The following is a 26,171-nucleotide window of genomic DNA, read 5'->3' as shown; positions in this document are numbered from 1 at the left end:
ACGCCAAAGGACTTCAAGGAGTGTGTCAGCCAAGAGCAGCTACAAGCTGTTGTAGACAATGCTCAGAAGGAGATGAGGGAGACAGTCATCAAGGCTGTCACTGAAGCGATAATTGAGATGAAACTCGCAAACGCGATTGAGCGAGTGGACAAACGGTTATCCGAGCTCACCGACAGGGTAAATGCTTTGGAAAACCGTCCTGTGCACAACGAAGATGTGAATGGAAGCAACACCGGTGATGAGTTGTATGATGACGATGTTAATGTTGATCCAGCGGCGACATTGCAAAACAGATTACGGCGTCGTCTTCGCACTAACACCACAGGTATGGGTGGCGTTCCACATCACCACCACCATCGAGGTATGTATAATCGAGCTCCTGAAGATCCTTATGCTAAGGTTAAATTTACTATACCTTCTTTTTCGGGACATTATGATGCTGAGGGATACCTTGATTGGGAGATGACAGTAGAGCAAAAATTTAGTGCCCATCAAGTACCTGAACAACATAGAGTTAGACAAGCCACTAGTGAGTTTAAAGATTTTGCTATTATTTGGTGGATTGGTTTAGCTGCAGATGGTGCCACACCTCGTACATGGGAAGAGCTTAAGGTTGCTATGCGTGATAGATTTGTTCCCCCATCTTATCATAGAGACTTGCGTAAGAAATTGATGCGCTTAGAACAGGAAGATAAATCGGTGCAGGATTATTATGGTGAGCTTCAAAAGGGCTTGATGCGTTGTGGCATAGTAGAGGGAAACAAAGATTCTATTTGTCGATTTTATTCGGGTTTGAGACGTGAAATCCAGGATATTATTGATTATAAAGAATTTAACAATGTCAACCAGTTGTTTCAGTTTGCTATGCTTGCAGAGAAGGAGTTGCAGGGGCGTGTGCAGCAGGGCAAGTACAAGGCCAGCACCATATACACGCCGCGCACAGGACCATCCTTTGGGCTGTCCAAACCATCCACTTACAGGGCTCCCTCACCAGCGAGCAAGCAACAAGCAGCTACGGCACCAAATCCTGTCACTACACGACCTTCGGGCTCAGGTAAAAATTCTGTTTTGCAGGGACCTTCCAAGAGTGCTTCCTCTGTTGCATCAACGGGACGCACCTCTGGCATTCAATGCCTTCGCTGCCATGGATTCGGTCATGTGCAGAAGGATTGCCCAAGTCAGCGGGCATACATTGCAACGGAAGATGGGTACATCAGCGCATCTGACATTGAGGAAGAAGAAGAACCAGTTGTTGAGGAGAGCAACGAAATCTTGGGCAGTGATGACACAGCGACCTATAGGAGCATCATTGTGCAGCGGGCGCTCAGCACAAAGGTACAACAACCAGAGAAGCTGCAACGCCATAACTTGTTCCAGATTTTCTTCGTCATCCAAAATCGGCGAGCACGTGTCATCATCGATGGAGGTAGTTGTAATAATTTGGTGAGTTCAGATTTGGTCAAGAAGCTTGGCTTGACCACACGCCAACACCCCCATCCATATAATCTTCAGTGGTTTAATGATGCTGGAAAAGCTAAGGTAACACAAACTTGCAGAGTCTCTTTTTCCATTGGTTCCTATGCTGATTATGTTGACTGTGATGTGGTACCTATGGAAGCTTGCTCACTTTTATTGGGTCGACCTTGGGAATTTGATAATGATGCTATACACCATGGTAGAAGTAATACATATACTTTTATGCATAAAGGAAAGAAAATTACTTTGGTTCCTATGACCCCTGCTGAAATTGTACAAGCTGATAAAGAACGAGCTGCTAATTTGCGTGATACTAAATCTGAAAATCAGCAAGTTGCTAATTCTCTTTACCCACCTAAAAAGGATAAGTCTACACCTAGTTCTAAGGTAGAGGGCATAAAATTGAAGGGTGGTGTTATGCTTGCACTAAAAAGTGACCTTGCTGAAATTTCTAATAATGATATTTGCTACACCTTGGTTTGCAAACGAGTTTTGTATTCGCTTGATGATGTTATTAGTTCGATACCCCCTGCTGCCACTAACCTTTTGCAGGAGTATGAGGATGTTTTCCCAGCTGAGATACCCCCGGGACTGCCATCTATGAGAGGGATAGAGCATCAAATCGATTTGATCCCGGGAGCAACATTGCCAAATCGTGCTGCGTATCGAACCAATCCCGAGGAGACTAAGGAAATTCAGCAGCAAGTCCAAGAGCTTTTGGACCGCGGGTATGTACGTGAGAGCCTTAGTCCTTGTGCTGTTCCTGTGATTTTGGTTCCTAAGAAAGATGGTACTTGGCGTATGTGTGTTGATTGTAGAGCCATCAATAACATTACTATTCGATATCGCCATCCTATTCCTAGACTTGATGATATGCTTGATGAGTTGTGTGGCTGTGTAATTTTTACAAAGATCGACTTGCGTAGTGGTTACCACCAAATTAGAATGAAACTTGGAGATGAATGGAAAACAGCTTTCAAAACTAAATTCGGATTATATGAGTGGTTAGTAATGCCTTTTGGTTTAACTAATGCACCTAGCACTTTCATGCGTTTGATGAATGAGGTTTTAAGAGCTTTTATTGGACGATTTGTGGTGGTTTACTTTGATGACATATTGATTTATAGCAAGTCTTTGGATGAACATATGGATCACTTACGTGCTGTTTTTAATGCTTTACGTGATGCACGTTTATTTGGTAACCTTGAGAAGTGCATCTTTTGCACGGATCGAGTCTCTTTTCTTGGCTATGTTATTACTCCACAGGGAATTGAGGTGGATGAGATGAAAATTGAAGCCATAAAGAGTTGGCCGGTGCCCCAAAACATCAAACAGGTGAGAAGTTTTCTTGGACTTGCAGGTTTTTATCGTCGTTTCGTGAAGGATTTCAGCGCCATTGCTGCCCCCTTACACGAGTTGACAAAGAAAGGTGTGGTGTTCCATTGGGGTAAGGCACAAGAGGAGTCCTTTGACACTTTGAAGGACAAGCTTACGCACGCGCCATTGCTGCAACTTCCAAATTTTGGTAAGACCTTTGAGCTAGAATGTGATGCTAGTGGAGTTGGCATTGGAGGTGTTTTGATGCAAGAAGGTAAGCCCGTTGCATACTTTAGCGAAAAATTGCATGGCCCTGTTCTTAATTACTCTACGTATGATAAGGAATTGTATGCACTTGTACGTTCTTTAGAGACGTGGCGTCATTATTTGTGGCCTAAAGAATTTGTTATACATTCAGATCATGAATCGCTTAAGTATCTTCGTTCTCAAAATAATCTGAATCGTAGACATGCTAAGTGGGTTGAATTTATTGAATCTTTTCCTTATGTTATCAAACACAAGAAAGGGAAGGATAATATAATTGCTGATGCTTTGTCGAGACGATATGCTTTGTTGTCCCAACTTGATTATAGAATTTTTGGACTTGACTCAATAAAAGAACAATATGTGCTTGATCCTGATTTTAAAGATGTATTGCTGAACTGTAAAGAGGGACGTACATAGAACAAGTTTGTGATCAATGATGGATTTGTGTTTAGAGCTAACCGTCTATGCATTCCAGTTGGTTTCGTTCGTCTTTTGTTGTTGCAGGAAGCACATGGAGGAGGATTGATGGGACATTTTGATGCTAAGAAGACGGAGGATATGTTGGCCACACATTTCTTTTGGCCAAAGATGAGGAGAGATGTTGAGCGGTTCGTGGCACGCTGTACCACATGTCAAAAGGCTAAGTCTCGCTTGAATCCACATGGTTTGTATATGCCTCTTCCTGTTCCTTCTATTCATTGGGCAGATATTTCGATGGACTTTGTTTTGGGATTGCCTAGGACTAAGAGGGGGAGGGATAGCATTTTTGTTGTTGTGGATCGTTTTTCTAAGATGGCACATTTTATACCTTGTCATAAAAGTGATGATGCCGTTTATATTGCTGACCTCTTTTTCAAAGAGATTGTTCGCTTGCATGGTATGCCTTCTACTATTGTTTCAGATCGCGACGCTAAATTTTTGAGTCACTTTTGGCGCACTCTATGGAATAAGTTGGGTACAAAACTATTGTTTTCTACTACTTGCCACCCACAAACTGATGGCCAAACGGAGGTAGTGAACCGCACTTTGGGTACCATGTTGAGAGCTATTTTGAAGAAAAATTTGAAGATGTGGGAAGAATGTTTGCCCCACGTGGAGTTTGCTTATAATCGGGCAACACATTCTACCACCAAGGTAAGTCCTTTTCAGGTAGTGTATGGTTTTACCCCTCGCGCTTCTATTGATCTTTTGCCTTTACCTACCACTGAAAGAACACATAGTGATGCTAGTGCACGTGCTGATTTTATTCGTAAGTTGCATGAAACAACTAAAATAAATATCGAAAAGATGAATGAAAAGTATAGAATTGCTGGTAGTGAAGGTAGGAAAGAAGTCAAACTTGAACCGGGTGATTTAGTGTGGTTACATTTAAGAAAAGATAGGTTTCCAGAGCTGCGTAAGTCTAATTTAATGCCAAGAGCTGCTGATCCTTATAAGATAATTGAGAAAATAAATGATAATGCATATAAACTTGAGTTGCCACCCGAGTTCGGGGTTAGTTCTTCTTTTAACATTGCAGATTTGAAACCTTACTTGGGAGCCGATGATGAGCTTGAGTCGAGGACGACTCCAATTCAAGAGGGGGAGGATGATGAGGACATCACTCCCTCGGATACATACAATGATCCTCCATTGAACTTTCAAGGTCCAATCACAAGAGCTCGCGCACGACAATTAAATTTAGAGGTGAGCTCGTTCCTAAGCAACTCTTTATATAATTTTGAGAATAGATTACTACCTAATGATTATGTGTTGTTTAGGAATCATGGAGAGGACAAGAAAACACATAGAGGAAGGCTTGGAGGCGTGGAGGAGCAGCTAGGACGTCCAACAACAGCAGGAGGTCCAGTCCAACTCGAGTCCGAATCAGCCTCGGCCTCCAGGACCAGCGAGCAATAAAACGGACGCCCAGGACGCATCCGGACTCCGTTTTCGACGATTCACATATGGTTGGAAAGATAATTTCATAAGGAAACCAATGGCGTTGGTTTGAGGTCCAAATTCCTTCTGAGTCAACGGGAAACGTCGAAACAAGTCAGCGTCCAGAATCTGTCCCGGTGCTGCGTCACCGTTTTTGGTCCGTTGGGCCATGTATCGTGTTGGAGTCCATTAAGGACGCGTCTAGGGGTCCTTGGCCGACCCTAATCCTTTATATACAGTAGCCGTCACCCTAATTAGGGTTGGGTTTTGCTTAGATTATTCTGTCAAGAACAGTTTCGCCGTTTCGTCGGTTTGTGAGACCCCAACTCGTGAGATTAATCATTCATCTGCAATTTGGTTGCATTCTTCCTTGTTCTTGCTTGTGTTCTTCGATTCGCAGGCAAGGATTTTAGCCTTCTTGGCGAGGTCTTCCTTGTTATTGTTTGTGGACCGACTCGTTAAGCTAGAGCACCTGGGACAGGGTCATGGGAGAATCCAATAGATTTACTCCATGAAGTCATGCAGATTTAGTTGAAGCTATAGGAGACAGTCTTTTGTTTCATTACGTGGCACAATATGATTGGACAAAAAAGGTGATAGATTTTTGTCAAAAAATTTGTTGACACACAGATAGACACTCCCAATTAATATTTCATCCTGGAGATCTGTATCCTCCTCCCATCCTTCAAGTGAAATTGTCCTCGTGTAACACCCCAGGAACCACACGACCCTGGAATGCTACTAAAACTACACTTACGACAAGCTGGATTTAAAAAAAAAAATCCAGCAGCACCTCCCCAGAAAAGAGGGACTATGCATTATTAAGTTATAGTCCTTAACAATTGAGAGAAAGAAAAATTTAAATTTCCCCAAATTATTACATCAAGACTCATAAAAACATAAGTAATGGCGTCGTGCTGCTCTACTCTTCCTAAGGATACTAAGGATGACCTGGGAAAGAGAATGCAAGGGTGAGATAAAATCTCTTCAAGCAAACTATTTAACAAGTAATAAACTATGATTGATTAAGCATCAATTAAAAACATCATGGTGCAAAGAGAAAACATTTACAAATTAATCCACATCATCTACACTATAGCATTATTCCTATCCAAAACCTCAACTACTAACACACCATCCACAAATATACCATACCACAGCTAAGTCTCACGAGTCTGTAACTCTTTAAACCTCAGAAACTCTCTATCCTACACGGTAGACTTCCAACCTCTATTGCACCCAATCAACCCTTCCAAAAATTCTAAAAAATTTACAAAAGCTAGGTCTCTGTCTTGTACAACTTTCTTACTCATAGGTTCTATAGGAAAAATTGTCATGGTTGCCTAGACCACCAAAACAATAGCTCTGCCTGATCAGACTAGGTGTAGAACATCGATTACAAGAAAATTGACTATTTCCCCTAGATGATCCATCTCTAACGATGAGCCAAATGCCTACGATCATCTTAAAACAGAGGAGAAAAGTAGAGATCAATAACTAGGTCATCCACGCAAGAAACCCTTTCCTTCTTGTTCCTTCCTTCCTTCTTCTCCTTTTCCTTCCTCCCCTTTTCTTTCCCCCTCTTCTCCTTCCTTCTCAGAAGGGGAAGCAGCAGGGAGCACCATGGGTAGGGCGGCCAAGAGCAAGGAGAGAGTGGGGGGCACACAGGGAAGAGAGGGGCATCTAGGGGGAATCAGCCAACAAGGGGCGACATAAAGTTAGGGGAAGGGGGCGACTGGGCCCTAGTTGGGGTGGCCTAGGCCCAGATGGGAGGTGGGTAGCCAGCCTCCCTCTCTGAACAACCCATCAAAAAAAGACAAAACCGCAAATCTGCCAAAACTTTCAGAAAATGCCAAACTGACGTCTAGGGCATTACATTCTCCCATCCTTAAAAGAATTCGTCCCTGAATCTACCCATTCTAAACCTATGGATCATAAAGGATGGCAACATAAAGACATAACGATAAACAATAACTAACAATCACCAACCTCGAAGAGCTCGGATGTCACACAAGATTTTAATACCAAACTGAATGCACGCTATCTTTTATTAGAACACAAACTTTATTACATTAATGGCCCCAAGGGTCTAAAAGAAAAACACACTACAGCGGTAGGATCATGGGGTGTCTAAAACTCCACATGAACCGACCAGAAGACTCGCATGCCTAGAACATAGTATCATCCTTGGGATAATCTACGAAGCACTCGCCTTCTGGGCAATAGCATGATGTGGGGAGAGCAAGAGTGAGTACATAGAATACTCAGCAAGTATGAGAAAGCATAACATGTGGGGCATTAACAAGATGACTTATCTCAGGGGTTTATTTGCATAAATGTCATTTTAGTAGTAAAGCAGTTATAAAGCGTACTACTTACTACGTGAAAGATCCTGAAAACTCAAGTCAAGGTTCCAACCACCTTGCTCCATAATTGAGGTTCCACCCACCTCTAACCAAACAAACCCCAAAAAATAGCTCCCACTGCTATGATCTACCAAAACTACTTAAAACCACTCGACTAATCATGTGAGGGTCTATGCCACTCATGACCGTAAGCATGATTGCTATATCAGTTTCCACTATGTAAAGGTTGTACATTTTACCCATAAGTTGTGACCAACTCTTTTGCAGGCACCCGTCGATACCATACACACTTCATATGGTGTGCACCTAGAGATCACTACGAGGCCATTCCAAAAAGTATCTCAGTATGAAATTGCCCACCGAGGTTTTATCGCCGTGGGAGTAATTCTTTACTCCAGAAGCCCCCTCTTGTGCCTGGTAGTTTTGGGAAGTAATTCTTCCATCCTTATACATCCATTTGGCTCATACACTACTAGGAGATCATCTAGTTACTTGACCAAGGTGTACCCATATAAGCCTTGTGGTGTACTGTTGTCATAGGTTGTCACTACATGAATCGGTCCTTAAACATAATATGGGAAAGACTACCACTACCAAACCAACAGGGTAATCACCAATATAACCATCAAAAGTTAACAATGCCTAGAACACATCCATAGGGCAGTCGAGTAAGATGGGTGCATCAGCGGTAAGTCGCAATCCGAGTACCTCTACCTATTGCACGCACCCAGATAAGCCCGGATAAGGTCATACGGAAATCAACTTTAAGAAACAAGAGTTTCTATGACAAAAGGAGAAGTATGAGCATTAAATTCTTTTCTCTTATCCCGGCCAGCTAATTTATAATGGCTGGTTGATAGTTTTTATCTTATTATCTTTGACTGCCTATCCGAGTTTTCTTCCCAGATAACCAGTCGGGGCAAGATGAATACTATATACTAAGAGCTAATGACAACATATTGTGCAAGTGCCAAAGCAACTTCCTTTGTGTGGAGAAGATGCTCTAAGTTACAACCTCACGAGATGTGACAAAGGTTCCCTATTGCATCCTCGAGTGTCTGGGGCCTACGACGCCTCTTACTCACGTTGAACCTAGGGCTGACCCGATTAAGCTCCCCGATTAGTAACGAAGTCATTCTACCATAGCTGAAGGAGGAAGCAAGTAGCACTAGGCATGTTAGGTTGTCGGTATATCCTCGGTATCAAGTTCCCAAGAAGTCGCACAATTTTCCTTTACATTCTTTTTTGTTCTTTTTTACTAACAAAAGAATAAGTTTCTATTCCCAAGCATAAGATACAGAAGAAAGCCTAAGCGAACTCGACGATTCTCTGACTAGCAACCATGGCAGTTCCAAGTGCTACTTGGAGCTATGATCTTCTATGCTAGGGTTCCACCACATTTTATATTCGAGATCTCGTCTGGCACATGCGGGGGATGTTGGTATGAAATACTTGGAGATCTGGCGTACGACATCGACAAGTACGCTCAGTTTCCAAACGTCATAGTGATCTTTTGCTAGAAAAGGAGGAAAGATTGTTTCACCACCACGTGAAATCTCCACCGCGATGGTTTAACTTTCGAAAAACCCATCGAACGGAGAGTCAGATTTTCCCAAACCTACTCAAAACCTCGAGAAGTTGGGACCATGCTTATCGGTTGACCCGGATTTACTACTCGGATGAGATCCCAACGCCAGAGCTACCCAAAGAAGGCCTAATGTCCCGACTAGATGACCCGATGACAACTAGGAACCCGGATAGATGTACATCCTACCCGGAAGCCCGAGTTATCACTCGGAGAGGCAGCTTGTCGAGATGTCTTTCTCGATAGGGCTAAGTTTATTATGATCCTCAATAGCCTCATGTTACGTACTAGTTAGGGGCTGGACGATGAGTAGTATATAACTATCATATCCAGATACCCTAAGTTTTTCCATTATTCTCGGGGTATATCTTCATCCTCCAAAAAGTAATCCTTGGATATATGGAAACTGCTCGCAGGTTCTAGGATGTCCCTTAAACAAGAAAATTTATCCCTAAATTTAAGGATGACATAATCCTACTAGGAAAGGTGTCTCAATGCTGCACGATAACCCCTATATATATATATATATATGAAGCTAAGGGACCCTGCAGAGGATAGATCCATGAAGTAGACTTAAGCTCATCTAAGTCATCACACGCCATTGAAGCCTATAGAAGTTCTACATCCATCAAGTCTTTTGCAGTTAGATCTGTATTAGCATATTCCCTAGACTACACGCAAGGGAGCTACCCGATTGAGTTTAGATCCATCTATACTAGCCACACATTCTATTATAATTGTCTCAGAGAATAATACATGTAACACCCTAATTTTTCATTTTTTGCCAATTTATAAAATTTGCTAGAATTTACTTTTGAGCTTAAATGATTTCAAAAGAGAAAATGCTATTTTCATAGAAAGAGAATCTAATTTTGACAGAGAAAATATTTGTTTAAGTGCATTCATGCTGTCATGCTGTTATTAGGCATTTAGGGTTTATTTGGTTTGTTTGGATTTGATTTTGTGCTTGAATTTGAATCTCTCTGCTTTGGATTTGAATTCAAAAGCTTTTAGAAAAGAAATGAAAACGAAAAACATTAAAACCCCTTTCGGGCCACCCCCTCCTCCGTTCGGCCCACTCCCTCCCACGCTGGCCCGGTCTGCCCCTCCTATCGCCACTCCTCTGGGCCGCGCTGCGTGCCCAAGCCGACCTCGTTAGCCGGGTCAGAGAAAACGCCCGATCAAACCCTGCCTCCGCGCCGTGTCGCTGACCAGTGGGGCCTGTCTCTGAGCTTCGTCATCCCCGAGCCACACTCGGCCGCGCCGCCACGTCCGAGTAGGATTTCCGCCGCCGCCAAGGAGTCCCGGTCTGCCCCGATGCATCTCCTAGGTGCCCATATAATCCTCACGAACCCCTCGATCTTTCCCACAACCCAATCTCGCCGAGTTCCGAGTAAACCGCCGAGATCCACAGCTCCTCGCCGCCACCGCCATTGCCGCTTCGAAGCTTGTCACCGCCATCCGAAGCCTCCATCGGAACTGCGTGGTCGCATTGAAGCCTCTCCACTGCTCGCTGTCATCGTTTGGTCACCGGAGCTTCGCCGCCGACAAGATCCTGTGAGCTCCGCCGCCCTTCTTCGTTGCCAACCGCCTTCCGGTGTCTTTCCACCCTCTGTAAGACTTCCATCGCGTCCCCTGTGTGTGTCTAGCCGTGTTCCACCGCTCGCTGGAGCACCTAGATCGTCAGAGCGCCATTTCAGTGAGTCTGCCACCGCGGAGCCCTCGGCGCCGTCGTTCCCCGCTCCTCCCTGGCCGCCGTTTGCCTTGCACTGTTAGATCTAGATCCTACGGCCCATATTAGATCTAAAACATACCGGTTCAACACTCAATCAGAAGCCAATGCGTGTCCTCTTTAATCCCGAGCCCAGTAAGCCATCCACGTGTGCGCCACCTCAGCGCCTTTTTCTAATGTGTCAGCCACGTGCCACCCAGTCAGCATGACACGCAATAAATAAATTTTTCTAATACAAAAATAAATCTGATAATTCCCAGAAATTGGTAACTTTGCAATCTAGCCCCTGAACTTCTCTGTAATTACGAAAGAGCACTATCTTTTTACACTTAGGTCCCTAAACTTTTCTAAAATTACATATAGGTCCTTTTGTTTTTATAAAAGTCCCTAAACTTTCTATTATTTACAAATAAGTTCTTTTCTTTTTCAAGATAAACCCTAATCATGTTTTTAACATATCTTTTTCGTCGTAACTCCGTTTTATGCGATTCTTGCGTCGTTAGATTTATTTTTTTAGAGCTCTATCTTTCTAGATAGGTTTTATCTTGTTATTCTTTTCTTTTGTATTTTATTCTTAGTGTATTTTATTGTGTGCTTTGCTGGTAATTGTGCGATTAGTCGACAACGCCCCGAATCAATTTGAAGAACATCAAGACCAGGAGCAAGAATACACTGAGCAACAATAAGAAGAAGGCAAGTGTCCTTAATCATTTTGAACATATGTTATTAAATGTTTTATTTTACAAATTGCATGCAGTTTCTGTCAATATGATGGGTAGTCACCTATGTTTGGGTTCTCCCTGAATTTTCTCTTATCATCCCTTAGAACCTATATGGTTTATGGTTAGGTGTCTTTGTTGAGTAGATTACTTAGCCATGCTTTTAGAGATACTGGGAAGTGTCATAATCTTGACTAATGAACATATGCAGCAATTGTGGTTAATTTTTTAATGGTATAGTAATATGGAACCTTAGAACTTGAACAAAATGGTTTTGATGGTTGTCATAGTTATAATATTGGTTTAGTGTTTGCTCAAGTGACCTAAGTAATGACTTGTTCGTTGAGCGACAACCCAATAAGTAATGTACCAACCACGAAGCTGATATGGGTAAGGCATGATATACTAGTTAGAGTCTATCCAGTGTGTGTTGTGTCAGCACAAAAGGGGCTCCTGGGTAGGAGTTGAACTCGCGTAAATCCTGACGGTAAAACCTAGTGGTTGACGTATACTGGATTAGTCTCTGGTTAGTGAAAAAATGTCATTTGGTGATTTCTTGGCGGCACACCACTGGCATGTATTAAGTGTTTCGCGAACACGGCAACATGAAATTCACTGACTCATGGGGAAAGCTAGACAACCTCTGTAGAGTGTAAAAACTGTTATAACAGCCATGCTCACAGTTATGAGAGACTTGAATCCTCACATGATTAGTGGGTTGTGGTTATGGGTTTGGTCATGGTTTTGGTTATAGTACAGGGAGTACTAGACGTTTGTGGTATGCAAGGTAGGGAGCCTTGTATGCTGGATATTGGACTATTTGGGTTACATTCACTTAATAATTGTTCAATGCTTTTTGAGTCCAAATATATTTTCATTACTCGTATGTACGCAAATATACCATATGTTAGCCTATTTTTGATATAACCCTGCATATCATTACTTTCCCACACTTGCTGAGTACTCTATGTGCTTACCCTTGCTATCTCCTACAAAACATATGCTGCTCAGTTGAAGACTTTGGAAATTTCCAAGACGACGACCTGGCGTTCTAGGAGTTTCTTCCGATTGGTGCCTGTGGAGTGGTTGGCGCTGATGCTTTCGCCCTACTGCCGTCGTTTAGATGTTGTCGTTTAGCTTTTAAAGTTGCATAGGTGAAGTCTTTATTGTAAGAAATGAACAATTATAACTTAAAGTATTGCTTTTATTACTTCACCTATGACATCCTTATGTGTGTTAAACTTCTCGGGTACACATAAGTCGTACTTGGTTTTGTCCGTTAAAACCGGGTGTGACAATACAAAGACAAACTAGATGTAGGGTTAATATCCTAAAGAAGGACTGAACCTATATAAAATATCCTTTGTGTGCTCTGTGATTCGTCTACTCAAAGCATCTCATATCTCTTCTACAAGTCTGTAAAATCGACGGTTCACCAATCGTCAATAATTTTTTGATTAATACTAATATGACATATTATGATGTCAATATCATTAAAAAAGAAAAAAAGAGATGGCTGACCATGTAGTGACTGGGTGGCCACGTCAGATAGGGCTGAGGTGGCGGTCAGTGTAGTTGCTGTTGTGGCGGCCAACGAGATGTGGGGGAGATTCATTAAATCTGGGCCACACGATGTGGATTGGGTACAAAGAGCTCTAATCTAGACCACACAAAAAGAGTCATAAGACGGAGGGCGGAGGGCTCACCATGCACTACTCCGATGATACCCCGGCGATGAAGGCATCGGTGGGGTCTTCTTCTGTGGTGCCACTCGACTGATGTTGATTGAAGTCACGCTCTGGTGATCCTGCTATTCTGGCAAGTAGCGAAAAAACATTGGTGTGTGATGATGAGCTCGGTTGGTGACTCATTGGGTTTCGGGGAGACTTGTGGTAGTTTGGCGACGACGGCGCGCTACGGTGGTAGTGGCAACGCGGTGCTGGGGCTCTGGATAGACACTCTCCTAGCAAATCCTTGGGGAAAAAGCTGGTGAAGATCTCAAGGGTGGTTTTTATTGGGCGATGGGGGAGGTCCAATTCAGTGGTTGTGCGGGAGAGCTAGGTCGTGGCCTGGTTTCGACCCAAAGGCAGAGAGCACGGTCTCGTGGTTACTGGGCGATGGCCCGCGCATGGAGGATAGTGGGTTGTTTTTTTATTTTTATATTTTTTATAACTAATATTTAAATAAATAAACTCATGATGATAAGATTTGCATAAATATGTGTCAACCACCCCTTTAAAGGGTTGCAACCCTTTCAGAGGGCAGTAAGGATGTCACGGTGGCAACGCCCCCCTTACCGCCCTCTGAGAGGGCAGGTAGGGCCCACCACCCGAGCTTGTGGCCGTACCGCCCCTTACCGCCCACTAGCCCCCTTGCTGCCCTCTCAAGGGCGGTTAGCCTCCGACCCCAACTCCCCTCCACCAGTATAAAAAGGCTGAAAATTAGCCAAAATAGCCATTTAAATCTAAAAAAAGAAAGAGAGGGGAGGAGAGGAGAGGGAGACATCGCGACGAAGCTCTACTGCTTTTGATCTGCGGATTTTGGATCTCGATTTCTGGTAATTTTTTAGACTTATGTTTTTATTAGTAATTAAATTACCACTAGATGTAGGGTTTAGCGAAATAATAGTAGTTATATTTTATGAGACCTAAGGTTTAGAAAGGTAGGGATATGCTGTCCTTTGTAGTATAGTGTAAAGATCAATTTTGACATGGTAGGATAGCCATCAGATGTATAGTAGTATTTAGAGTGTGATAGTTTAGATTATCTAGATTTACAGAATAATGATGTAAGTAATAATTATATCTAATTAGAAACTTTATTAAATAGACAGATGATTAATTAGTTTTTGATAATCAGAAGTATAGTTTTTTTATATTAATATTGGATATATTTTTGGATGTTTCGGGGATGTCTAATAAATTATATTTTCAGATATATTTTGGTGAGGGTCAAATTAGTTATGGTCCTAGCGGTGTAGATCTCTCTGGATTTCAGCATGTCATTATGGGACTTAGTAGAGCCAATGAGAGGACCATAGTTGGCATGTGCAAGTGGCTGATACGCCATTTTCAACTGGATCCCTAGCAACATGAGCTTAAGTTGAGAGCTGTGCAAAGCCGTGCTACTCAGGGGTACTTTGGGGAGCTCGTCCTGATTAATGCGACATCTACTTTGAGGCAGTACGTAGACATATCATATGAACGTGGTCTCCCTCTTGAGCTGCTAGCTGAGGCATACTAGAAGGATCCAACAGAGATAAACTTTGTGTAAGTAGTAGCATGAACAAATGAGGCTGTGGTGTATGAAGTAGACCTGACAACTGTGGGGGACGAGCAAGATGTTGGGAATGTGCGTGAGATGCAATCGAGGAGTGTAGCCGATGAGGGGAGCACATCCCTAGGATAATTGAAGAGATGGAGATGGAGGATCAAGAGCTAGAGGAAACCATTACTGATGAGGATTCATCCGAGGAGGAGGTTCCTGCAAAGTGGAGAAATCAGGATTTTTTACAGCTACTGGTGAGTGAGGGTCAATCAAACACCTTGGAAATATCATGAGAATGATGTCTCCTAGGGTGCTATGTAGCCTAGTAAGGAGGCTGTTATTGATGCAGTGAAATTCTGGTCGCTGTCTCTTCGGAGGCAGTTCAAGGTTGTGAAGTCGAGAAAAAGGGAGTACGACATCAAGTGTTTTTTGCCTAAATGTCCGTGGCAAGTGCACGCATTCAGGGGGAAGTGAGTTGACTATTGGAAGTGCTCAATAGTTAGGAAGCATAATTGTCACATTGAGGAAATAGCACCCTATGTTATGTACGAAGAGATTGTGGATAACCTAAAGTATGAACCAGATCAATAATCCGTGTTATTAAGGAAAGGTTACAGTACACAATAATCTATGTCAAGGCATGGAGGGCGAAACAGAAAGCTATTGAGATGAGGTTTGGGACATACGAAGATTCATATGACAACCTACCACGTCAACTAGCCAGAATATGTGCGAGAAACCCTGAAAATTACTTTGACATCAAGCATTACCCCTCGACTGATGTGAAGTATAGTGGAAAGCGAGTATTGCAGTGTGCTTTCTTTGCATTTGTGGCAACCATTAAGACATTTGGGCACTATCGACCCATCATTTCCTTGGACGGAACGTTCCTCACTAGGAAGTATATAAGGACAAATATTATCTGCAATTAGAGTAGACAGGAACAAGCAAGTCATGCCACTGGGGTTTGCCTTCGTGGAGAGTGAGAACAGAGAGAGCTCGTATTGGTTCCTTGAGCTGGTGAAGCATGCTATTGTTCTGGACCGACCTGATGTATGTTTGATTCATGATAGACATGCAAGGGTGTTGCAGACTTTACTGGATATGCAATACGGTAGTGTCCGACTGTGTGTAAGAGCAACATGGCCTGACTTAAAGAGCAGGTGGTGCATGAGGCATATGGGTGCAAACTTTTATAGACAATTCAAAAACAAAGACTTGATGAATCTTTTTAAGAAATTATGCAACAAAAATAAGCAGAGAAAATTCAACGCTCTATGGGCAAGACTAGAAGAACTAACCACGAAACAGACAGCTGAGCTAGGAGATATAGGAGATGACCCGATTACACTTGGACCCATCCCAATAGATACTCCCCAAATAGTAAGGAGATCAGGGTCAGCTGTTAGGAACTTTTCGCATTGGATATAAAATAAGCCAAGAGAGAAATGGGCATTGATGTATGACATTGGAGGGGCAAGGTATGGGATAATGACAACTAATCTTGCTGAGATCTACAACTGGGTCATGCGGGGTATGAGGTCCCTCCCATTTGTTGGAATTGTTGAAGGTATTATGCGTGGGAGTTGCAGATATTCCATTGATCGCTATGCAGCTGCTTCAAAGGCAATGGAAGATAACCATATGTTATATAGATCGATGCTATATGAGTACATGGAGAATACCACAAAGAAGGTACATATGCACCGCACCAATTAAGAGGGAACTACGAAGCACAGGTTCAGTCTCTTGTGCCATGATAAGAGTTGTAGGGGTAGCAGACATGAGCGCCATGTGCAAGAGTGCGTGCTTAGGATTGGAACATGCATCTATGCGTGCCAAAAGCTCTTACCCTTGAGGATGTCGTCGAGGAGCCTCGTCCTTTTGCCGACCTGAACTTCGAGGAGTACCTGCGGTGGTACGTTCCGTATACACGTACACGGGTCACCTACACGCTAGATACTGTCCAGCATCACATCGTTTTGACTACGGAGGCCTACCCGGGCCATTGGGACGAGAACACTGCATTAGCGGTATGTGTAACTAACGTCTCGTTTAGACGAGGACGCTGCATTAGCGGTATGTGTAACTAACGTCTTGTTTATTTAGCATATAATCCCATAAGAACCACTACAAATTGAAATTCCCATTTCATATTTGTTTCAACAGGCTGATATCATACACGATATCCATAAGAACTTGGCTCGTACCATGGAGTGCCTCAGGCAAGGGATGCAGCTTAGTGCGACGGATGTAGCGGGATTTGCCAAGCGGGTTTCCGAAAAGACCGCAGGCCCTGAAGCTTACTGAAGGGTTGCAGGTAGGCTACGCTAGCACAAAATAAATTTTCTCTACCGCATTCAACCAGGAAGCCATGCGAGTAGGGGATCATGAATCGTTACCACTTGACGAGCAGTGCAGCGGAAGAAGAGTTGAAGCAGACCAATCCAACGTCGTGCGCGTCAAGTAGTCGATCGTCAACCTCGTCCTGAGCACGTCCCGAGCAGATCAGCACCGCAATAGTAGCAGCGCCTCTACGGTATCCACACGTACAAGGATGGAATCGCCATGCGCCGGTGTGCTAGCACCGCGCGCCCGGCTAGGGTTTCAAAGGGAGTTCGGGAATAGGAGGCGACCAGGGTTTTTGGTGGTAAGATCTGTTTTTCTGAAAAAACTCAATGCGCCTTGGCCCCCTGCCTATTCTTATATAGAGCACGCTAATAGGCCTTTAATCAACATTAAAGCCCATTATGACTCTAAACCCTAATGGTTCTTTAATCAACATTAAAACCTATTAGCAGATCCAATCTGCAAACTCGATCGCCTCTAGGGCATATTACCATTACTCTAGGGCAAACTCGATCCGCAAACTTTTGCACCATTACCGACGCGAGCATCCAATTCGCCTCTTGCACACTTCCTAGTCCTTTTCAGTCCCTGCAACGATTTGCAAGTATGAATCATTGATCCGGTATCAAATACCCATGAATCATCAGGACGCGTAGCAAGATTAATTTCAATAACATATATACCTGAAGAGGAAGTCTTACTTCCCTTCTTCTTTTTGAGTTCTTCCAAGTACAATTTGCAGTTCCTCCGCCAATGACCAGTCTTATGGTAGTGGTGGCAAGTGTCAGAAGCGGCAGGGCTAGCCTTGGGCTTTCCAACAGGTTTAGGCTTAGAACTCGAGATCTCATCCGAAGTTTTAGCCTTGCCCTTGCGCTTTCTCTTCTTACTATCCTTTTGAACCATCATCACATGACTAGAGCTCTTCTTAATGCTTTCCTCAGCAGTTTTTAGCATCCCATGCAATTCAGCCATGCTTTTCTCCATGTTGTTCATATGAAAGTTCAAAATGAACGGCTCGAAGCTCGCAGGGAGCGACTGGAGAATTACATCCGTAGCCAACTCAGGGCTAAGGGGAAAACCAAGTTTTTCCAAGCTCTCAATGTAACCAATCATTTTGATCACATGAGGACTGACTAGACTGCCTTCTGTTAACCTACACGCAAACAAGGACTTTGAGGTGTTGTACCTCTCGACCCGAGCTTGGTTCTCAAACATGCCTCGGAGTCCCACAATCATATCATGGGCATCCCTATTCTCATATTGCTTCTGAAGCTCAGAGGACATACAGGCAAGCATGAGGCAGCTAACATCCAGTGAATCGTTGGTGTGCTTCTCATAAGCCCTCCGATCCGCGACAGGAGCATTATCAGCTGGTTCATCAGGATAGGAGACCTCTAGAACATATTCCTTTTTCTCTTGTTTGAGAACAATTCTCAAATTTCTATACCAATCAATAAAGTTTGTTCCAGAAAACTTCTCTTTTTCAAGAATCGATCGCAAATTAAAACTTGAAGTGTTACTAACGACCGGTGCCATAATCTACAACAGAAAATGCAAGTTCAGCACTATACCTATGTGAATCTTCTATTAAACAAGTTAACAAAAGATAATCCACTATATGTGTTTTCCCTCTAACAACATATAGAGGATCAAGATCCATATTCAACTAAGTTCTAGTGAGCTTTGGCATCACTGCTAGAAACTTAATGACATAGATAAGCAACGCCTTGCTAATCACATCCCTATGTGACTCTTGTTTGTTGGGTGGCATCGAATGTCCCGGCGCCCAACACCATACCCCAAAGCCCAAAACCGTTTTGATAGCTTTATCAAGTAAATCAATATTGTGCATGTGGATGTCCGACATCCACTCTAACTGGTTAAGATAAATGATGGCACCCTGCTTTGGCAGACCTACCACATAATGATCAAAACCTTTGTAGGTGCAGCTATTAGAAGGACATCAATTACTCTTGATTTTTCTGAGGGAAACTACTCTATCATGAAAATCATATCCACCACATATAAAACATGAAAGAATAGTATGACAGGAACATAAAAACATCACAGGCAATCATATTAACTGTGACATAGTATGACCCCTTCACATGGTGATCTTCATCGCCACGGTTCCTGTCCTCTGGGTCATCATGCTTCAAATCTCCATGATCTTGTTCTAGTCTATTACACCTAATAGCACTAGATAAATTACATGAGAAGAAGCATCACAAGTCGACACGCAGGTCGTTATACAATAACATGACAGCCTTGGGCTGCAATTAACCATGACACGCAGGCCATGAAAAATTACACACATGCATCACATATCACAAGGCCATACCAGTCACAACATTCTCTGCAAAAACGAGCTAAGCGTAGAATCGAATTCTAATGTCGTGATGGGATCATGTTATTACAACAATCTATGCGTGTACGCGACGGCGGTTTCCTCAATCCCATTAGATCAATCCCATTGATCATCGCGTGAGGTTTTTCCAGAAACGATGACAGCACACACGACCTCGATCTGCTGTTCTCCCGACCATGTCGCGATGCACGCAGTTAGCCCCGATGGTGATTCCAGCCGGTACGGGCAAGTTGCACGCAAAACCAGGTGGAAGATTGAGCTAATCTTTTTGGCTATGTGGTTTCATCGACTGGCATCTCATCCGATCTCTAATTCACCTAACCAACCGTGCATTGATCAATCCATCATATGAACTGATCAAAAACAATAGATCTAATCTATTTCTATCACATATCTTCTATATGTGACTGATCCAGATCGAAAACTACGCAGGATGGCTCTGATACCACTGAAGGGTTACGGGTAGACTACGCTAGCACAAAATAAATTTTCTCTACCGCATTCAACCAGGAAGCCATGCGAGTAGGGGATCATGAATCGTTACCACTTGACGAGCAGTGCAACGGAAGAAGAGTTGAAGCAGACCAATCCAACGTCGTGCGCGTCAAGTAGTCGATCGTCAACCTCGTCCCGAGCACGTCCCGAGCAGATCAGCACCGCAATAGTAGCAGCGCCTCTACGGTATCCACACGTACAAGGATGGAATCGCCGTGCGCTGGTGTGCTAGCACCGTGCGCCCGGCTAGGGTTTCGAAGGGAGTTCGGGAATAGGAGGCGGCCAGGGTTTTTGGTGGCAAGATCTGTTTTGTCTGAAAAAACTCAATGCGCCTTGGCCCCCTGCCTATTCTTATATAGAGCACGCTAATGGGCCTTTAATCAACATTAAAGCCCATAATGACTTTAAACCCTAATGGTCCTTTAATCAACATTAAAGCCCATTAGCAGATCCAATCCGCAAACTCGATCGCCTCTAGGGCATATTACCAACACTTACCTCATGCCGATCCACCGCAGACATCGTCGGTGCTCCTTCCAGGTCGAGTGGGGTCCATGCAGAGTCATACAGGAGGTCTGATGTGCAACGATCTCCACGGGGATTGAGAACCAAACCGCCACCTGGACCACACCCTCCAGACCTGGACACAATAGGTACGCTTTTTTCATACGCACGATGGTTAGCGATATTCTTTTGTTACTGATGTATTAATTTCAAAAAATATATTAGGTGCACCTACATACTTATCGACGCTGACACCTAGACCATGCCTAGTGCCGACACCTTCCCCTCGCAGGCCTCTCAGGTAATGGGTGCCAATATACTGCCGCGTTCAATATATTCGGTAGTATATCTAATATATTGCGCAGGTTACTACGGTGTGAAGCCGGGACGTCTTCATCTGCACCTCGACCGTTCGGACCTCCACCGTTTACACCTACTTCAGCACTCACGCCTAGCCATGTACTACTGCACCTACATACCATACAGGTACAATATTGCATTTTATAGTAATACTTTTGCATATAGACTCCGATTTGTACGTTTTTTTACTTCACGGACATCTGCAGAAAAAGTTACATCCGTTTCTCACCACTTTGTCAGGTTTGGCAAATTTTATGAAGCTAAAAATCGTCTGGAAGATTGAGTTATCGTCCTTGAAGTTTCTGCACAATTTTTGAAACACGCGTTTGTGTCCATAACCGTCACCCCTTACATCAAACTTTGAGCATAAATATACAATGATTCATATTCTAGTGGTGCTGAGGTAAGAAAAAAATAAGAGAAAAATAAAAAAAAAATATAGCATTATGCTATGTACATATTTACTATATAAGAAAAAAAAATTGTGAAAGAAAACTGATTGACTAATATATCTAATAATTGATTAATTAAAATTCCTTCATATGCTCTGTTTTATCAAACAGATCATTAGTGATGGATCTTAACCTATTACTAATGACTATAGGATAACCTGTTATTAAGTAGTTGTTCATTAATGACGGGTCAGAACTTAACCCGTTACTTATGACTGTTCTAGGATGACTCATCATTTATGACCGGTAATAAGTGACGGGTCACAATTTGACTAGTCACTTATGACCGGTAATAAGTGACGGATCATAACTACGATATGTCACTATTATTCTAAGTGATGAGTTATATTATGACCCATCACTAATTTTATATCTTCGTTGTCTATTTTCACGTAGTGTGGAAAGAGAACATTTTATTATCAAAAGGGCTCAGGGGGATCCGAAGCAGAAAACCCTCTTTCTAACATGTTGTCCTAGTATAATCTCTACATTGATGGTATTTCTTTAGAACCCCGGATCACCAGCCTCATCTACATGATAGTAAGTATTGTGCCCATAAGTAAGGGAACTTGCATATCCTACTCATTTGATAATTGAAGTACGAAATACTATCATACATGAATCGAGACACACAAGAGCTCAAAATATCACAAGAATTTCATAAGGGGCATTGAGTATGCTATCTTGAGTATCCTTTAAAAGAACCTAACAGCTATGAAAACAGTCTGTATATAGGAATTCTTAAAGAGGTAAGGTGTTTTTTCTCTGTTTCAGTTATGGAAAAAGAATATAGAGTTGCAATTGTGCAAAGTGAGATCATTTGCCGAACAAGATGGAAAACTACTGCTCCACTCATTTCTTGCCAATGACAATGTAAAAGACAATCACAACATAATTGCAAACACTAAACACTACCAAGAAATTTAAACAGAATTTTCAGGCAGCTTTTCTAATTTCTCGCAATCAGCTACTGACCTGGGCTAAATTATCAAGTAGGGCGGCAATACCTATGATCATCTTGGCCCACTCGTTCTCAAACCAGAACCCAGAGGCACGGAGCTCGTCCCTACAGGACGCCAAGATCGTCTTCTGGGTATGACAGATTGGATTGAGGCGGTGCGACTGAATGATCTCGTCACAACCTGATCATGCCATAACATAAGCTAAGGAACATGAGCCAAATAGAACATGTGCTATAAGATAATTGAAAGGACAGCAAAATTGGGATCATGTTGTTTCACTTTGTCCAGTAATCACCAATATTCCCAATGAAATCAGTGAAGTCTCTACTAATACACAAGTTCATATATCCATGCGATTGACTTTTTACTACTACCATATCGCAGCCATCATACATATAGCAATAACTAAGATGTTGCTAATAGATCAGAACTAAGCGAAATCATGCGTCTAGGAGGGGTGAAAGCTAGAAGAAGAGAAGAAAGGGTGCGGGCTACCGTTAGCGGAAGGAGCGAGAGCTGCACAGGCAGTAAGCCACCTCCTCCTCAGCAGCACGGGCAGTAAGCCACCTCCTCATTAGTAGCACGGGCAGTACGCCACCACCTCCTCAGCAACCAAATCTTGCATAGAGGAAAAAAAATCAGCATCAATTTGCTCTTAGACAACACAACACTGAAGGTATGTAAAGGATCATTTCACACAGCTCTATGATTTGTTATACAAGATTACAAGGTTCTTACATGTAAGTTTTTTTTAGCAGATATTTTCAGTGGAGATCCATGGCAAATAACAACGCAGGTTGCATTGATGTTCAGATTTTCTTGTCCAGGTAATTTCGTTAGTGGTGCTTAACCTGAAAAGCTGAATAAAGAAGCACATTCTGTCTATAAATCTATGGCTTTCCCATTCAAGAATTAGAACTCCGACAATATGTGTGTTTTGCAGAACCCAGCAAACAAAAAGGAGATCAACTGTGATGAGAAGATCAAAATACCAAACATCAGATCTATATATTTCTAAGTTGAAAGAAAATGACCAATTTGAATATATGGTTGCAGGAATGAAAACCATGATTGCATGTCCTTAAGGAAGCATGAAAAGATTGAGGTAACAAAGCTTTCAAGGTTTTGCTTTCAGACCAGATTAGAAGGAGCCAGACTGTGTATCCCTTCAAAAAAGCAGCCAACCAATCAATTGCTACCTGAATTCGGAGCTAAAATTTCATGCTGTACAACCAAAATTTCACAACTGTGGAGGGTGAAAACAACAGTGCAAAAAATGTTATTGAGGAAAACAAAGAAGACGAACAAATTGTAACGACCAATATTTTCCAGGTGTTTATTATTTGGTATAATCTGATCTCATGTTATATAATTTACTTGTTTGCGCAGAAAGGGACATTAATGTTATTATGCATCATTTGGCAGAAAACAGCCCGGGATCAAAGATTCTCTACTGAGGTCACAGGGAAATCTCTAGGAATGCTTAATCAATACTTCAGAAAGTTAAATACTTGTTCTGCCTTCAACCAAGTCAGTCAAGAAAATGAATCAGAAGCAAAAGGAAGAGATTGATCTTTAAATTTTGAAGGACTGTGTACCAACCCTTTCATCTTTGGTTGACCATATATTATATGTATGAGTATCAGAACTATAGTGCATATGGGTAACCTTTTCATCTTTGGTTGACCAAGATTAGTAAAACAGAAGAATCCAAAACCATCAGCAACAACAGGCGGTCAATCTAAGTGAACAAATCCAAAATTCCAGGCCCAAGCGCTTAGCACTCAAAATCCTAAAAGGAAAATCTCATCGGAAGTGGCATTTATACACCAAATGCTAATCTCATATATTTTATATTTTGTGGGAGTAGTATTCTTAGCATCCACTCAAATAGAAACGCGGAAGTACTTAAATGCACTTCACAATCGAAATATCAAACAGAATAGTAGAATAAACAATTTGATTTGATTATTTTTCTACACACCATCGGCCAATTTGCAGTCTCTCACTAGTCTACCAACCGTCTCTACTATAAATTAGCACACAATGAATCTCTCTTAATACGCTCAGATTAAGAGTTCTTAAATTGAGAACATAAATGAACATCAGTGATTGCCAAAGTGCAGCAAAAAAACAGTGGATAAAGATACATGCTTACATCAAAGAAAGTTATCTGTTTTTTCTCCCACATACAACAATTTGCATAGGTCATGTGTATACATCCCAGTACGTATGTACTCTAAATGGTTCCATTACACCTTATGATCAGGTGAAAGATATGACCTATGAACCAAACCTAGGCAATACTTCCTAAGAATATTGCAAATTGGCTCAAGAACTGAGTTATGTGAGAATTAAAAAAATAGCTGTTTCTTAATGAAATTTAACTAAGAATTACTGCTGACCTTCCTATGCAGCATCGTGGGGTTGGTCTACAATAATATGAGATACCATATTACTATGATCAACTGTGCAAGGTGAGATAATATATAACTATATAACTATATATATATATATATATATATATATATATATATATATAACTATATAACTATATATATATATATATATCTATATAACTATATATATATATATATATCTATATTATATATATATATAAAGCACGAGTTTCGTCATGTGTCACTCCACACACCACATCTGCTTACAACAAGGTGAGGGTGATCAAGCCATAGCCTCATCTAGTGAAGCTAAGATCGCAGTGAAATTACAAGCACATAACTCATGCATGTTCTAGACCTGATGGCAGTACCTGATTTCGTAGGATGCTAAAGACGATTATTGGGTCGTTGGGCCATTTTGAGGCTTATTCTCTGTGAAGCAGTGCTAGAACTTCATATTAGCAGAACTACAAAATTCACTTCAACTTTGCTTAAGTGATACTGCACAGACAAACAAAAAAGAAAACTCTCTAGTAAATTTAAAAAAGGAACAAAGATCCAAGTTTGAGCATGAAACAACGCACAAGACACAAATACAGAATAATCTTGCCAATGTGTGATAGAAAAGAATGAACCAAGTCAGTCCAGGTCGTCCCTCTCCCTCAAGATGTCACCGCCAATGATGTCGACTGCGGGCCTGTTGAAGAGGATGCTGCGTCAGGGTCAGGGACGAGGCTGCTGCCATCTGGCCCCGTCCTTGTACATGGAGCAAAGGAGGTCGAGGGCGCGTGCGGGCGGCAGCGCGGAGGAGGTCGTGGAGGAGGACGGCCCGGCTGGGGCGCGCGTCGGTGCGGGCGGAGCGGATGAGGTCGAGGAGGAGGACAACGTAGCTATGCGGGTGACGACGTGGATGAGGTCGAGGAGGAGGACGGTTTCTGGGATGGGGATTGAAGGAGGAGAGACCTGGGCCCGGTTATGGAGAGGAATCGGGGGGAGGGGATGGGGACCAAACGCGGAATGAGGAGTAGAAGCGAAATGCGGAGTGGAGAAATCGGGAGGCAGACCAAGGCGGAGAAATCAGAGGCAGTCGACACGACGGTAGGAATTTTACAAAAGTTTTAAGTAACAGAGATTATACTATATTTTTCTTCAATTATTGAAACGTGTCCTGCTAATAACCTACACTGATATTCAGATTTATACATCCTCAATGTTTCAGGATCCCTATTTATAGCCCACAGGTAATGTTAGGTGGTGTCAGAACTAAAATAAAAGTGTAGTTCAATAATAATATGGGAAAGTTTTGTAGTTTTATGAGCTGGATTTTAAAGTTGGTCATAACTGTAGTTTTTTATTTAAAAAATGTATTCTAAAAAAATCTTACCGCTCCAACCTTGCATTAAGCCAGCAAAATATGATGCTTCACTTGTTGAACAACATCATTCACAGTGTAATAACAAATTAAACGGTGCATATATAGCCAGTCACGGCCTAGAGTATCCCAAGTTGGGATTTAATTGTTGGAACCTCTTTTCTGGTTCTCCGCCAAACTCCTCTTCAACCTCACCATCTGTCCTCGTAAAACTACAGATGCCCTGTGTGCGGGAGGAGTCCCATCCCACCCAACCCCTAT

At 42.4% G+C, this 26,171-nt stretch overlaps 1 protein-coding gene across 3 annotated transcripts in view; it reads right to left on the bottom strand.

Moving 5' to 3' along the window:
* The window catches only part of LOC133900062 (protein NRT1/ PTR FAMILY 1.1-like), a 66,050-nt gene extending 40,481 nt beyond the window's left edge, over positions 1–25,569 (bottom strand). Inside the window, exons 1-4 of one of the 3 annotated variants that reach the window (XR_009906495.1) lie at positions 24,910–25,569; positions 22,878–22,998; positions 22,635–22,757; positions 22,153–22,319 (exon numbers count right to left, since the gene is read on the bottom strand). Coding sequence is in view for 2 of the 3 variants with exons in the window: in XM_062341154.1 (XP_062197138.1) it covers positions 22,185–22,194 (10 nt within the window). In the remaining variant the exon portion in view is untranslated. Of the gene's footprint in view, positions 1–22,152; positions 22,320–22,634; positions 22,758–22,877; positions 24,660–24,909 lie in introns of those variants that run through there. The other 2 variants (XM_062341154.1, XM_062341153.1) reach the window with 2 other exon arrangements.
* Between the last annotated feature and the right edge of the window lie 602 nt (positions 25,570–26,171).

This window comes from Phragmites australis, chromosome 19 (assembly GCF_958298935.1).
Source record: "Phragmites australis chromosome 19, lpPhrAust1.1, whole genome shotgun sequence".
In the NCBI taxonomy this organism is placed as follows: Eukaryota; Viridiplantae; Streptophyta; class Magnoliopsida; order Poales; family Poaceae; genus Phragmites; species Phragmites australis.
This window is presented reverse-complemented; position numbering and strand designations above follow the sequence as displayed.